Source organism: Biomphalaria glabrata, chromosome 13 (assembly GCF_947242115.1).
Source record: "Biomphalaria glabrata chromosome 13, xgBioGlab47.1, whole genome shotgun sequence".
NCBI classification, from domain to species: Eukaryota; Metazoa; Mollusca; class Gastropoda; family Planorbidae; genus Biomphalaria; species Biomphalaria glabrata.
Genome location: NC_074723.1, coordinates 15,539,796 through 15,556,588, shown reverse-complemented (window position 1 = coordinate 15,556,588; position 16,793 = coordinate 15,539,796). Strand labels below are relative to the sequence as shown.

Sequence of the window (16,793 nt, the reverse complement as noted above, 5' to 3'; positions counted from 1 at the left end):
GCAAGCTTTGGGGCGGATGAAGACTGACATCCCATTGGTACATAAGAGCCTGAAGCTGTTGGACCTAATAACAGCCGACCGTAGGGATGTCACCTTCATCTGGGTCCCCTCCCATGTTGGCATTGAGGGAAACGAAGCCGCAGACAGAGAAGCAAAGAGAGCCCTAAATCATGCGGTGTCAGGAACCCAAATTCCCTACTCGGACCTGAGACAAAGTATTGCCTCTGCCACCTATCGAGAGTGGCAGAACCGATGGGAGGCTGAGACTCACAGTAAACTCAGGCAGATTGTGGCGGATGTCAGGTGGCGGCCCACATCTAAGGGTCTGACAAGGCGTGGTAGCACAACCATGTCCAGACTTAGGATTGGCCACACCTACATCACGCACTCTTTTGTACTGAAGAGAGAGGAGCCCCCACTTTGCGAGTACTGTGACTCTCGCCTCACCGTGGAACATATCCTCGTTGATTGCCCCAGATACCAGGATGTCAGGGCGAAACATTTTAGAGCCACTAATCTAAAAACACTATTTAATAATGTCGACCCTGGGAAGGTACTGGGCTTTATTCGGGAAGTGGGGCTATCTACGAAGATCTGATTTCTGAATTTGTGAACATGCACTATTTACATTAGATTTTTACCAAATATTTAAATTCTTACTACCTTTACTATTCTAACTGTGAATAGACCTTAATTTTAATTATATTACTGTATAGAATCTGGCCCTTGTTGTTTAGAGAGAGAGTAGTCCTTAAGGGACTGCAGGCACGACATGGCCTAAATTGTGCCGATGTGCCTCAAATCAACAAATCAAATCAAATCATATACATTAAATATCATGAAACAAGAGAAAACAATCTTAATAGGCTTAAGATTCAAAGTAAAGTCAAAAACAGTCTACTTAGACTAATTTTCAAAATACTTCACTTTTAGTGAACCTATTCATCTAACCACAATCTAACTCAAGTTGATTTAGATCATGATTATACAGGTATATGATATGTCAAACATTCGGTACTTCACTATATAAAGATTTTTTTTTTTCAGAAAACCTGACATTAGGGAACTGAATTCCATACCGGGAAATATAAACTGTTGTTTGCAAACAAAATAAAACCCTTTTCTGTTTAAGTTGCTAAACCAAGAAACAAGTTGAAGGAAATGAGCACGCTGTGTTATACTTGTGTGGCCGTATCGCGTCCAAGTGACAGTACGGTGTCACCAAGATAAAGCGATATCCACATTTAGTTCACTTTTTAACCGCCGGTCTGTAGCACTGTGTGCTGAAGCAGCGTCTTGCTCTATAGCTAAAAGTGCAAACTTTTGGTATCTCGTATAGAAAGAAAGATTTCAGTGGCAAACAACGTGTAACATGTGTTATAAAACTGTTCATTCATTCATCCCAGCGCTTCTCGAAACGTTTTGACTCAGCACCTTGTAGAAAGAGATTTTCCCAAGGCGCTGATAAGTCATGTTCTATAATTCTTCAGAAAAAAAAAGTCAAATTGAGCTTGCACGCACTGGCCACGCGAAGTATAATTTAGTCCAGATTTCTCCCGTACTAGTTTTGTGTTTCATTTCGTATTTGATAGTCACTATTTCGACAAACTATCATTTCTATGGTAAACTAACCATTTGCTATTCGAATGACACAAAAGTGGCTCTCCTATAGTATTTGTTTGCTCTAGTAACTGCATGCAATTTGTTCCTGTAAAAGTGCTTCTATATATAAAGGTCGTAATTCTTCCGGGCTGAGCGGTGCACATTAAAAAAAGATCACAGCTCATACTAACTCGTCCTTCGGTATATATGTATTTAAAGAAAAGCAAAATTGGTACTAATTGGAGGAAGAAAAAAAAACAAACGGGTCGGGGAGGGATCAGCTGGCGAGTATGACAGTTTGTGATCAGATCAATGATTTGACAATAAGCTTGTGTTAAGGTATCGAACTTCATCTAACCACTTCGATTAATTTCGCTGTGCCTTATCTGAAAATCTATTCCCTTTCTACTACCAAAGTTTGGATCAATTAGCCACATACACTTTCATTGATATCTCTACATATATGAGAGAGAGAGATGCCCTTAGGCTTTATCAAACCCTGTTATGATCACTTAGATCACTGCTCCTTAATTTACCTTATTTTCCGACCATATTTTCATATTGTGTTTTTATCATTTGGACAAGAAAAAAAAAAAAGAGTTCTACGATCGCCTGCTTGTGAATGAATGTGCTTAATCATCGAATACACGAAATCCTGGCACTTCTGAATGGATTGTGGGCGCCTGGGAATAGGAACGCAAACGGTTAGCCGCTATGTTGCCCAGATGAATTTCTAGGCGGTAATACCGAAAGCGATGCGAATCATTTGGATTGAGTCCAGCTGAAAGATACTGACAGGTTTGTGTTGTTGCTGGGTTTTTTGTTTTTTTTAATGTCGATTGTGAAATCGATTCTGGTTTCTAGTGCCGGTACAGCCCAATCCAAGCTTGAGGGTAAACGAGGAATATAAAAAAAACGTTTTACAAAAAAAATGAGGGTGGTCTATCATTTCTAATTCTTTGTATTGTCTTGATACGCTTCGTTGTTTCAAGGAGTCTTTCCAGTGAGCTGACAATCCAGTTCTTCGTGAGCGGTAATTCCCGAAGCGTGTGACGTATAGTGTCAACAACAACAACAACAAAACACTTTTCATTGATAAAAGACTCAAAGCAAATTTAATTTTAAAATGATTAAATAATTCTGAAAAAAAAAAGTACAATGGTCAAACCAGAGTTTTCACTGTGTGGACAAGGAGCTATTGATTTTTTTTCCTTTAAAATGTACATACAATAAGAAATCGTTTTCGAAATACACGACATTGTTCCTTCCACTCATCTTTTACCCCTGACGAGCGTGTATGTGTAAGTATTAGGCCTACCTGTAATTGTAACAACAAAAAAAAAACTAATACTAATTGTATTAATCATTAACGAAGATTGCATTTCCCAGTACGTTATTGAAAGTATCGTTTTGTTGAGTATCACTGCACTGACTTAGTTAAATAGTCGAATTGGGTATCACTGCACTGGGACTGTAATCATTCAGCGCTCGTCACTTTGGACGCTAGCCATAAATCTTGTCGAATCTCTAGATCCAGTTCTTTATCTTCTACGTCTACAGAGTAATAAATAGTTCGGTAGGTTTGTCTAGTCACGCATAAATAGCGTAGATTCCAAGTTTTAGTATCTACAATAAACCTTCTCTCTCTCTCTTTCTCTCTCTGGAACACATACACACACACAATCTCTCACTTGCTCATATTTTGTTAAGCCACCATTTTTTGTTCTCCTAAAGAGACAAATAGTAGTATGTTATGTGAAGATGTACAAAGATATTAAAAATCTTGTTTATTACGCATGTAGCCTATGTACCGGTACCATCAAACGAACTGTAAAATCAATAACAAGTTCAAAGTTCACTGCTCAAAGTGTTAGACTAACGTCCTGTAGTCTAGAACCAAAAAAGCAGTATTACTTGCTCAATGAACGTCATGTAGCCCAGAACGTAGAACCAATATTGTAGATATATGGCCTACGTCATGTAGCCTAGAACGTAGAACCAATATTGTAGATATATGGCCTACGTCATGTAGCCTAGAACGTAGAACCAATATTGTAGATATATGGCCTACGTCATGTAGCCTAGAACGTAGAACCAATATTGTAGATATATGGCCTACGTCATGTAGCCTAGAACTTAGAGCCAATATTGTGGATATAGCCTACGTCATGTAGCCTAGAACGTAGAACCAATATTGTAGATATATGGCCTACGTCATGTAGCCTAGAACTTAGAACCAATATTGTAGATATAGCCTACGTCATGTAGCCTAGAACGTAGAACCAATATTGTAGATATATGGCCTACGTCATGTAGCCTAGAACTTAGAGCCAATATTGTGGATATAGCCTACGTCATGTAGCCTAGAACGTAGAACCAATATTGTAGATATATGGCCTACGTCATGTAGCCTAGAACTTAGAACCAATATTGTAGATATAGCCTACGTCATGTAGCCTAGAACGTAGAACCAATATTGTAGATATATGGCCTACGTCATGTAGCCTAGAACTTAGAACCAATATTGTAGATATAGCCTACGCCATATAGTCTAGAACTAATAATCAATATGTTAAATGTAAGAAATGCCACGGAGTCTAGAATGAAGAAACAAATACTGTTTCAAATCTAAATAGAAACCTTCACAAGTTATTAATATTAATTATGCATGCAATAAATTGCACATAGGTAGTCCATGATTCGCTTCCGTATATTAGCGTGCTCAAAACACATGCTTTCTGGACCTCTATTTCGGTCTTTGTAGTGAGCTTCCGGTTTTCCCAAACTCTTGGTCTGAGTTTCGTAAAGGTAGACGCAGCCTTCTCTATGCGTTGTTTATTATTATTTATTCATATCTCTTCGTCTAGGGACAGGCCATCTAGAATTTGTTAACTTTTTACATATTTATTTTTAAATTTTAAACTGATGTGAATTTTTCTTTTTGTTGATCACTCATTATCTTGTGGCATTCATTCTAAGATACATTTTTAAAAGCTTTAGATGGCTTAAGCTATTTATTCAAGAATCTGGAATGTTTGAGAAAAATTTACAGCCACGAAAATGTCGGCACCACGGGCGCCTCTTAAAACTAAAAATTCCAGACTTGATGGTCTGCGCTTGGGTTAGTTAATTGAATTGAATGTAGACGTGTGGTGTTTTCCTCAGTGTTGATTCTAAAAACTTGGGTTTTGCCAAGATTTATAAACTTTTTTTTTTGAAGAGCGTTTTAAAACTGCTGTCGTCACATTGAAACCCACTTGCACTACTGAATGATCAAGGAGTCGGGGGTGTTAACAAGCGAATTCTTGACTACCACATGGCATAGCAATGTACTTGCTCATCTTCCACATGCCCCCCCCCCTTTTTTTTTTCCAGCACGGAGAACACGTGACTTATTTGTTTATGTGGCGTAACCAGTGTACGAGACGTATTTGTTTGAAAGAGTGGTGCCGATTGACTTGATCACTAGTCCAGATTGGTTACACTTTCACGGGTGGAATTCAGTCGGTCAGAAAATTAATGTTACCTTTTTTTTTTTTTGTTAGGTGTGAGGGAATGTTTTGTGGGGTTTATTTTGGGTGTGTGTAGGTTATAGTTTTATTTTGTGTATGTGTGTGTTGATGATAGTTTAATATTGGTGTGTGTGTTTGGAAGAAAAAGTGAAGGGTGGTGTAAAGTGGTAGTTGTGTCTTCACTCTTACTGGTCTGTCAGACTAACATCATGCTGGTTCAGATTTCCATCTGCCAGCGTCTATCCTCAAAACCCTCTCGATTCTTAAGGACAACCTGCACCCATTAAACCACTGTTACATAAGTTCTGAACGAAGTGGTCGTCTCCTTTCCAATAGGACCAAAACAGAAAGATTTAACAACTCCTTTATCCCACTATCGGTCAGAGTGTTACAAGATCAGCTGTCGTCATCGAGAAGTACATAGAAGTCTAATTCATAAAGCGCTGGTTGTGAATGTGTATGTGTTTCGTGTGTGAATGTTCGAATTTTTCATCTATACTGTTATTGTACAGTAGTTACGCTGATGTTGTCAATTGTAGTCAAACTGAATTTTCATTTGATTGGATCAATAAAATTATCTTATCTTATTTTGTTTGATACCAATAATAGAAATTTATCTTTCAGTATTCACAGCTATGGCTTAATTTGTAAGGTTTAGTCTCATTAAATAATTAACGCTATTTCTCCCACACGCATTCTCCGATCAAGTGGATACTTGAAACAATTATTTATTGTACCTAACAAAATATGAATCAATACAGAAAATTAACCAATTAGTCAATTAACTATGGGTAATTAATCATTTTGTTTTGTATCAGATAAGGAAAAAAAACTTCTGCATTATTGATATAGTTGTAAGGATGGATTTGTTTCCCTTAGATAAGCTTTATTTTTTAAAAAAGATTTTTTATATTTTGCTTATTCTGAAATACTGTTATGCATTTTCACCTTCAGTTATTTTCTCCTCCTTTCGTTCACAGCCTGTGTAAAGCATTTATCATTTAGGGTATACTAAGAAGTATATTTTAGATTACATTATTTGTTCTTTCTAAAAAAAAAATTAATGGTTCACTTATTACGAATTTAGATCTAAAATTAAACCTTCCAATTTAAATATTGATTTATAATTTTTGATACTTTTAAAATACTATTTAAAATATCATACCAACACTTCCTCAGAGTTGGGAACTACAAATTAAAATTCTTATGAAAGTGCATTGGAATAAAAGATGAGTTATCAATCTTGTATGTTGCAGGTCCAGGGAGTCGACTGAAGGCAGCTAGTACAAGAGGTCAGAACATGAAATATGGTCATCACTATGTCAACGTTGGAGAGGAGGATCAGATGGTGAGTTAATTACTTGGCATTATGGGACTAACACTCTGGTAGCTTTCAAAAGTAATTTCAGCTTCTTCAGTATCAGTATGATATTGCCATTCTAAACACTAATGGCTAGGCTGAGAGTAGTAAAATAAAAGAAGCAACCAAAATTAAATAATAAAAAAAAACTAAAAAAGTGTGTGTAAAATGCAATACCACCAGTGCTTGAAATAGATGCCACTTATTTTCTGTAGTAACATTTGTCACTCATAAAACTAAGGTTTGACAAATGGAATAAATAAAAAGGAGGAAGTCAAGGAGGTAAATCATTGTGTCAGTGGGTATGCTCTACTTAGAAGTTGACAAGTTTATTGACCCAAAATAGAATGCTGTTTATACCTTTTTTCTTTTCTAAATGATTTATCCTGCTTCCTGTTTCATATAGTAAAGATTTCCTAATTTAAACTCCAATAAATATTTGCTTTTTAATTATTTCAAATTTTCTTTCTTTCATGTTTTTTTTTTTTTCTCTAAAGGAAATCCACTCATACCAATTAAGTAAAATGAAACTGTATCTGACTTACCTTGGCTACTTGTGGACCGTTGGCATTTTAAGACTGGTTTTCTACTGGCTGCCGCATCTCATGCTGTGGGCTACTCATATACCATGTGAACTTGCCAATGCTGAAAAAGTTTTGCTCAGGGTAATTTACTATCATATTCATGTTTAAGGATAGTTTATTTTACGACCTCTCTTCGTTTATAAATGTTACAAAAACACAAATTATTTTCATTTCCCTTCAGTGGCCAGCCTCTTTTAGAAGTGCCGTTTACAATTTTGTTGTGCTTTGGGGTCACATTAAATGTATATATTGGGATGAAAAAAAAAAAAGGAAAAAAGTTCCCCTTTCAGACCTTGTGGTCTATAGGGCAGATGATGTAAAGGTCATCTGTTTCTGTGGCCTATGGTTAATGATGGTGTCATGTGGCCAGCACAATGACCAACCATCTTTACTTTTCCCCAACTAATGTCAGGTACCTATTAGAGCTGGGTGAACTAGGAGGCACCTTAAGATCCTGAAATTAAAAATCTTAGTCTTCACCAGGATTCGAACCCCGGACCCCAATTCAGAAGCAAAGCGCTTTTCTGCTCAGCCACCGTGCCTCACATTGAGATGTAGGCTTAACAAAATAATTTTTTTTAGAATCACTGGTATTACTGTTTGGATTACTTTTGATAATCAAGAAATGTTCTTCAGTTCATTTGAAGATTGATATTTAGTATTTTCTGCACAGTCAAATTCAGTCATTAGTTAAAAAATATAAAAAATTTAGTTTGAATTTGATATTGATGTTTTCCAGGATCAGTACAAGTCGTACCATGTTTGCAGTGTGAAAACCATCACTAAAGAGGGAACAGGGTGAGTCCCTTTATCACCTGGTGTATTCCTAATGTAGTTAATGATCTTAAGCACACACAAAACTGCTACTACCATTGTTATGTTTGCCATAATGTATTAAAAGGATTTTTATGATTATCACTTCTATTTTAATCATTAACTAAAATAACCAACATCAGAATAATGTGAAGAATGAAATATTTGTTTATTATACTTCTCAACGGGATACAATCTAGGTCTTTTTGTCAATATAATGATGTTACCAGCTGGAAGTCTGAGCACTAACTGTTTTATTTTCCTCTAGTGTGACTATTCTACCCCAATCTAAACTAAATACATCACCATTACTGTCATGTTCATTAACCGTTATTATTGGTGCATCACCTAACTCTTATTACTTAACTAGATTCTTCTTATCCTAGCGGAAATTCTTTTTAAAATAGTGCATGACACATCAAAATGCTACAAGGAAAGTAATATGGATGCAAATGAAATGTAGATTGACACAATAGTCTCATTCAAACTTTACATGTAGAGCTAACAATCATCACCATTTAAATAATTCGTTTTACATATATTTATGAGATTATACTGACATACTAGAGAGCACTTGCAGCAGTTGGCTCCTGAGAGAGACAGCAGGAAATCTCTTACAAAGGTCAATAGTGATAGCACAATAGAATCTCTGAATTATAAACTAATTGCAAAATGGCTTAATTTTTTTTTCACTTTAATTTTGCAGTGTGAAAATACGAAGACCCAAAAAAGTTTTTTTCAAGAAAATTTATCAACAGGAGTCATACACACTAAGACCTGAGGTAGATTTATGCTGTCTTTTTAAAATGAAGATAAACAAAGATATGAGTTTCATTTTGTTAGTTTTGAGTTGTTTTGTTTTTTTTCTTTAAGAACAATCACTCTCGTATCCCCCCAAAAAAGTGAGAAATAAAAGTTAAATATTGTAATGAATGTGAAACAATTAACATATCTCAAGCTACTCCCTAGAGACTGCACTGAAAGAGTTAATGAGATATAGTGGTGGGAAAATTATTAAGTACTTTGAATAAGAACTTTGATATGAAGTCTGATACTGATACATGTTTTATACATGATTTTAAAAATTTTAGAATACTGATAAACTTTTTAGCTTTCTTTGGTCTTCTATATATCTAGAAAGATGAGTCACTTATTAGATTCTTCATTTGCAAAAGAGTGAAGTATATTTGGGATCCAGAGTTGGCATGCTATATTCCTTTGAAGTAAGTGGATACACAAGTATAAGTCAAATAAATACTTACTGTTTAAAAGTGTGTTATGTATGCAATTACTTGATTACACTAACAAGTCTCATTATCTGACTTAAAATTCACTGTTAACTCCAATATCTTGAACACTGAAGCCTGCTAATACATAGAGACTATTTATTAAGTATGGTTCAAGTTTAATTTTAGAAAAAAACTGGAATATAAACAAGTAATAGAGATGTACAAATACATCAGTCATGTATCAGTTATTTTGCCGAAGAGCCTTATAAATGTATGAATTTCGGTAACAGGTCTCCCATCTGCAAAACCTCGGAGTCCAATGCAGCTGAGCTTCTACAGCTTTATTTTGCTTTTTAGCCTGTATGAGGGGCCAGATAGCACAGTATCGTGAGCTGGATATGGCTCACTGGCCATATTTAGGACATTACTAATTTAATTGTATTTCTCTAGAAATTAATGTCATACTATTTCTGGCATCTATATACATCCTGTGATGTTTATACTATCATGTTTATGATTATTGAATACATCCAGCATGCATTAAAATCATCATGCATGCTTCTTATGAAAAAGAAACTCTAAATCTTAGCAGTTGTCTAGTGCCAGTCTTATGTAACTTAAACAGACTTATTAGGAAAAGCATGAACAGGGCTAATGCTATGAAGTTTTGAAAAAAATGTTTGTTTTTTTTCAATAAAAAATGAGTGACATTGTTTTACAGAGGTTTGGATGTAGGCTATAGACAATCTTACTTTCACAACACTAAAGGTCTTACCATAGTGGAACAGAGTAAAAGGTTGGCAGTTTGTTTTTTTTATTATTCAATAATTTTTTTAGTCTCTAAGTTCTACTTCATTTAAGAGTTGCTTTTTTTTTAGGTTAGTGAAACCTTTTTTTTTAAACTTTTATTGCAGACGTGTTTTGTATGGAGTCAATTCAATTGCTGTTCATGTGACGCCTGTGATAATTCTTCTTTTTAAAGAGGTAAGTTATGTTTTTTTAGTCGCTTTTCTTACAATTGATACAGTCAATGTGATACCTCATTTGAATGTTGTTAAGATCAGGTGTTAAAATTTTAGTGAAAAAGCTTTAACTTTTTACCTATAAACTTTACTCAGAACTACAGACCTCATTAATGAGTAATATCAAAGGTTAATGTTTATTATGTAGGCAATTTATAAATATACATGTTTGCAGTATTCTGTACAAAAACAAAACTGATAAGCCTAAGGAATCCTTGTAATTTCTCATTTATCTTTCAGGCTCTATCTCCTTTCTACATTTTTCAAGTTTTCTCCATGACTGTATGGTACTTGGACCACTACTGGATCTATGCCACCTGTATTGTTGTCATGACAACATTTTCAATAACTGTCCAGATTTATCAAACAAGAAAGGTCAGTTCTCATAAAGACTTAAGACACATTTTACTGTAAATGTCAAAGATAGAGATTAAATCTACACTTAAAAAGAAAAATAACTACATACATTAATGGTGCATTGTGTATGACTAACTAAACTGATTGAGAAGAACCAGCATTTTTTTCATACTATTATACTATGACATAGCTGTTTTTTTAATCTATTTTTTTATGCTTTTAAATGCAATAAAAAATTTCTCATGTCTTGTCTTTTTTTTTTCTCTTCTGTTAGTTTGAGAGAGCCCTTAGGAATACAATAGCGTCCACAACTGTCACAACTGTGATAAGAGGAGATGGAAGTAAGTTGTGTACTTTTAGAAAATACATATACATAAACGTTTTAAACTTCATTTCCCACACCAAACCTAAGGGCCTCTGTGGCATTTAGAGTATACACATTATAGTTTTCATTAAAAACCATCTTAAAAAAGATTATAGAAAATCATATACCAACTAAATACACATCAAACAAAATAAATAAATGTTGGTTTAATAATAGACTAAAGAAGCTTTGTAAACAGAAGGAAAACCTATATAGAAAATTTAAAGAAACTAATGCAGAAAGAGTTTACAAAAAGTATATAAAAATTAAACACTTAACCCAAAAAGTAAGCAGACAGCTGCAGAGTGAATACATAAACATTGTAATATCTAAAGATAACAACAAAAATCTATGGTCATACATTAAGTCTAAGAAAATGGAAACAACAGGCATAGCGCCATTAAAAGATGAACATAACATAATATATAATGATAATGAAACTAAAGCAAACATCCTAAACAAATACTTTGCATCAGCATTCTCAGCCCCATGAGACAAAGACATATTACTTAATTTGAACCAAGTAGACAACATAGAAGATGTAGTAGTACAAGAAAATGGAATTCATAAACTATTAGCCAACACCAAACCAAATAAAGCGTCTGGACCTGATGGTATTCCAGCTAGATTACTCAAAGAACTAAGCAATGAGCTAGCCCCAGTGTTGAAAATACTATTTCAGGCATCGCTTAACCAGGGCAGAGTACCAAAGGACTGGAAAGAAGCTAATGTCACCCCCCTATTTAAAAAAGAAGAAAAATCTGACCCAGGAAACTACAGACCAGTATCACTTACCAGCATCACATGTAAAATCCTAGAACACATAATATGTAGCAACATCATAAACCACTTAGACAAACATAATGTCCTCACCCCATACCAACATGGCTTTAGGAAATATAGATCATGTGAAACACAACTAATAGGACTAATTGATGATTTTTCAAAAGGTTTAGATAAGTGAACAAATAGATGCTATCTTACTAGATTTTTCCAAGGTCCACTGCATCAGTGGATTAAAGATTTTCTGATAGGGAGAGAACAAACTGTAATAATAAATGGCTCTAAATCAACACCGATAACAGTAAACTCAGGTGTACCTCAAGGAACAGTCTTGGGCTACTACAATTTTTAATTTACATAAATGATTTACCAAATTGCATTACTTCAGGAACAAAAGTCAGATTATTTCAGACGATTGTATAATATATAAAACAATAAAAACAACACAAGACACAGATATTTTACAAAGAGAATTAGATGAATTACAGAAATGGGAATCAAATAGGAGCATGTCTTTCCACCCAGAAAAATGTCAGTTGTTAAGAGTAACAAAAAAACTAAAACAAATTAATTCCACTTATCTTATTCATGGCAAACCAGTAACACAAACTAAAAACGCAAAATACCTAGGTGTTATAATAAATGAAAAACTGTCATGGAATCCACATATTGATGAAACTATAAAAAAATCCAACAAAACATTAGGGTTTATTAAAAGAAATTTCTATAAATCAAATAAGAACATAAAACTAAAATGTTATTTAACCTTGGTTAGGCCAATAATAGAATATGCATCCTCCGTTTGGGACCCCTCAACTCAAGAAAACATTAAAGAAACTGGAACAAACACAAAATAGAGCAGTGACATTCATAACAGATTCATAACAAACGAATATTCACATTTTTCTAGAGTAATACCTTTAGTAAAATCACTGATTTAGAAAGCTTTCAGGATAGAAGACTCAAAAGTAAAGTAGCAATTATACATAAAACACTGAACCATAATCTTCAAATACAAAAACAAAATTTAATAAAATACTCTGAAAGACACAAAGATAAAAGCACATTCCTCATCCCATATGCTAGGACAAATTTGTACTAATACTCCTTCTTCCCTAGTGCTATTAGAGCATGGAATGGGTTGCCTGAGCTAGCCAGGAAAACCAGTGACTTGGCAGAATTTAAGCCATTGGTTAATTTGCATGATTAAATGCATGACGCGTAGGACGTAATCATCTTCTTTTTTGAAGTAACGTCTGTATTATAGAAGATAAGATAGTTTTAGTTTGCTGGTTAATTGGAGATAATTGGATCAGTATTATCGTCAGATAGCTCCAGAGTTAAAAAAAAAACAACTTTCAGTTTTAGAAGCTTGTAACTCCACTTGGCATCCAACACACACAGCTTTACATTTACACCCCCCCCCCCCCTCCAAAAAAAAAATTGATAGTTTTTATGCTTCTTATAACAAAAATGTATTTTTAAAAAATGTTATTTATATATTTGTCAATTTTTTTATTTATTTAAAATTAATTTAAATTAAAATTTATTTTTAAAAATTATTTTTTTAAAACTCATTTGACATTTCCTTTCTGGAACATATAGTTTAGTAGCTTGTTATTTCAAAATTATCATCTTTATATAATTGTAATTATGTTTCTTTGTTTTAATATACCATGGTGTTTTTTTTTTTGCAATATAAGCATGTGAAGACATTCCTTCTGAAGACCTTGTGCCAGGAGATGTCATTGAGATTCCACGCCATGGCTGTGATATGCAGTGTGATGCTGTCCTCATTACTGGCAACTGTATTGTGAATGAGAGCATGTTGACTGGTGAGTATCTTCTCCTATCAAAACAGTTGGATTCTATATTTTCATATAGCTAACGATTTGATTTGCAAAGTTCAAACTATTGTTAGGCCATATCAAAAATAGTGGTGCAGATCTTAGAGAGGTGTTGATGGATTGGTTGGTTACACTTTTAGAAAAGGTACCAACAACAGAGGTAGACAGACCTTAGAGTGAAACTCCCAGGGCACAAGACATAGAGGAAGACCAAAAAGAATGTGGCGACGCACTGTTCTAGATATTAAAAAACCAGCAAGAGACAGTGTAGAGTGGTGCGTTTTTACTGAGGCCCTATGTTCCATGAGGAACGCAAAGGAAAGGTGATAATGATCACAAATATGTTTTTTCTGAACTGATAAATCTGGGTTTAATAATTTACTGCCATTTATGGTTGGTGTGATTCACTTTAGATGCTCAACAACTTGTTGGGCTTTTAATTATTTCAAACTTCTTGACAACAGTCTTTTTTTATTTATTTTTATTTAGATTTTTTTTTCTGTTTTGGATAAAAACTCTTGTCAGGTATTTAACAAAAATACTAACACAAAGATATATGTTGACCATGTTTTGTTTTTCAACTGCATAAACCAAGAGGCATTTAAATTTTGTTTTCTCTATTGTACTATGTACTTTATCCTAGTTATTTGGTAAGGTCTGTCATCTGCCATGCTTACTTATTCTAGGCTGCTGTATTCTTTGACTCTATTAAGCTTCTTGTATTCATCTGTGTTATTCCCATTTATTTTACAATTAACTCATACTTAAGTATGTTGCTGTTTGTTTAAGAATTATTGATAATTACATTGTTAGAAATACAGTTTTATAAGTTTATTTTATAATTAATTCAGTCATATTTCATCTACAAGCTTGTTTTTTTTTAAAACATATATGAGCTCTGAAATTAAAGCATTTTTTTTTACTTCTTTGATAATGGCAAAAATTTTACCACACCATGTCTCAACTGTCATCTTTATGGTAGAACAATGAGACCTTGGCAAAAATACATTTACCCTGATAGTCATGTTGACAGCTTGGACCTCAAGCAACTAGATGGTTTGGTCACATACCTTATCTACAAATTCCTTCAAAAAAAGAAGATATTTATATCCTACTTATATCCTAGTGTTTGCTTTGTCACACATGTTAATAAAAGACTACCAAGTCATTGTTTTTTCTGGATGATTCAAGCAACCCATTCTTTAATGACACTTGGAAAGATAAATATTAGATTCTTTTTTCTTCAGTCAGTTGTATTTCACTAATTATATTGTGAATGTTATATGGCGATCTTAATAAATAAATATCTTTACCTTATACAACATCTGCTGGGCAGTCATCTCAGCTGGTTGAACAGTAAACATACTAGTTTCTGTCAAGATTAGTACCTAGGACATTTGTCTCAGTGTTCTTCCACTAAAACCACATTTCTTTGTTTGTTTTTTTAAACTCTTCAGGTGAGAGTGTGCCTGTGACCAAGACACCTTTACCAAACACAACAGGTATGAAACAAGAGAATGACCCAGAACTGACTATGAATAACCATTCCCGGCATATTCTCTTTTGTGGCACTCATATCATCCAAACCAGATTTTATGGAAATCAAAAAGTCAAGGCAGTTGTATTGAGAACAGGTAGATTAAAAGTGCTGTTTTTACTAATTTAAAAAAAATTTAGTTAAAATTATTTTTTTAGATAACTTGAAGAAAGCTAATATTATGTATCTTAAATAATAAAAAAACAAACTATTTTTAATTTACTTCATTTAATGCAGAACTAAAAAGAAGAAAAAAACTACACAGTTATTAGATATCAACATTAATTGTGTAGAGGATTGGAAATAAGTTTGTTGTTCTATGAAGTTGTATATGTAACATTGTTAATGATTGTTATTTTCAACTATATAACCAGTCCACATTTTTATGCTTGTACAATATATGTCTGATAATTCTATTATTGTGAATAAAAAAACAACAAATAAATGTACAATCATAGAAGGTCAAGTTATAGAAATAGGTCGACATTATTATTACCTAGAACTATTTTTATGTTTGCTATCTTAGGTTTTTCAACCTCCAAGGGTGAACTGGTTAGATCAATCATGTATCCCAAACCTGTAGACTTCAAGTTCCAGAGGCATTCATACTATTTTATAATGGTCCTTGCTGCTGTGGCATTAATGGGTTTCATCTATACAATAGTCTTAATGGTAAGTTAGCTTATTATTATTTATGCTCATATTTTGCTGCATTTTATATACTTGAAATGAATAGATTTTTGGTTAGAAAAATGTGAAAAAAGGAAAAAGATGTTCAAAAAAATGTAAGGTAGAGTATCAGACCTAGTATCTGCTGATGTATCTCTTTTTCATTCATTGGTGTGCGTATAATCTTTGTTAAATATCCAAGTTTATGTCAATATTTACAGGCTGAGCGTGGAGACTCTGTCACTGACATCATCCTAAGGTCCCTTGACCTTATTACTATCGCTGTGCCCCCAGCACTCCCAGCAGCCCTGGCGATGGGTGTGGTATTCTCACAGAGGCGACTCAAGCTGAAAAATGTTTATTGCATTAGTCCTCGGGGAATCAACATATCAGGGACAATAGACACTGTTTGTTTTGATAAGGTTAGTGACATTTTGTATTGAAATATCTTCAGAAATAAAAGAATGATGTTTATAGCCAGAAATCAGGTTTGACTAGATATCATTTATTGGACATTGTTACCTTGTTCTTAGCTACTTTAAAAACAATTTTTTGTTATCTAAAACAAATTTCTATAATGTTGCTTTCCAAGCTTATACACATACACAGTAAGTTTCAAACAAAATCCTGTCAATTTTTTTTTTCTTTTTTAATAATGTGAATGCTACAGTTTAGCATGTTGGTACATTTAATGCCATAGGAGAAACAACATATTTTATGTAACTCTGTTTATTAAATGGATGTAGTAAATCAGCACTTTCCAAATGTGTCAGAAAATTGATCAGTTGAGCAGCTTAGTGCATGACTAATAATCTAAATACATATTCTTTCATGAGCTACAGATAGCTAAAGTTCTTTTTTTCTTATTTCTATATTTGGATTTTGACAATTAAAAAAAAAAAGTTCTTTTTAAATTATATATTAGGAATACATTTTTAGATTTGAATGTGCATTTTGTCTTAACATCTTACACTGAATTTGTTTTCCTTGCTTTGTTATGTGAATGTTCTACCAACTGAATTCTCTGGATTGCTAAATTGCAACTATTGTTAATTCTTTTCCCTTTTTGTTTGTTTCTTTATTCTTGCTCTTTGACCTTGTTAAGCTCTGAAAC

At 33.7% G+C, this 16,793-nt stretch overlaps 1 protein-coding gene across 4 annotated transcripts in view; it reads left to right on the top strand.

The window, feature by feature from the left end:
* The window catches only part of LOC106053004 (polyamine-transporting ATPase 13A3-like), a 67,896-nt gene that overhangs the window by 29,569 nt on the left and 21,534 nt on the right, over nucleotides 1–16,793 (top strand). For all 4 annotated transcript variants that reach the window (XR_008774252.1, XM_056007618.1, XM_056007619.1 and 1 more), the window contains exons 2-14: nucleotides 6,371–6,462; nucleotides 6,972–7,139; nucleotides 7,798–7,856; nucleotides 8,578–8,653; nucleotides 9,009–9,094; nucleotides 9,822–9,896; nucleotides 10,015–10,084; nucleotides 10,363–10,497; nucleotides 10,754–10,820; nucleotides 13,330–13,461; nucleotides 14,931–15,107; nucleotides 15,537–15,682; nucleotides 15,901–16,101. Coding sequence is in view for 3 of the 4 variants with exons in the window: in XM_056007618.1 (XP_055863593.1) it covers nucleotides 6,371–6,462; nucleotides 6,972–7,139; nucleotides 7,798–7,856; nucleotides 8,578–8,653; nucleotides 9,009–9,094; nucleotides 9,822–9,896; nucleotides 10,015–10,084; nucleotides 10,363–10,497; nucleotides 10,754–10,820; nucleotides 13,330–13,461; nucleotides 14,931–15,107; nucleotides 15,537–15,682; nucleotides 15,901–16,101 (1,484 nt within the window). In the remaining variant the exon portion in view is untranslated. The remainder of the gene's footprint in view (nucleotides 1–6,370; nucleotides 6,463–6,971; nucleotides 7,140–7,797; nucleotides 7,857–8,577; nucleotides 8,654–9,008; nucleotides 9,095–9,821; nucleotides 9,897–10,014; nucleotides 10,085–10,362; nucleotides 10,498–10,753; nucleotides 10,821–13,329; nucleotides 13,462–14,930; nucleotides 15,108–15,536; nucleotides 15,683–15,900; nucleotides 16,102–16,793) is intronic.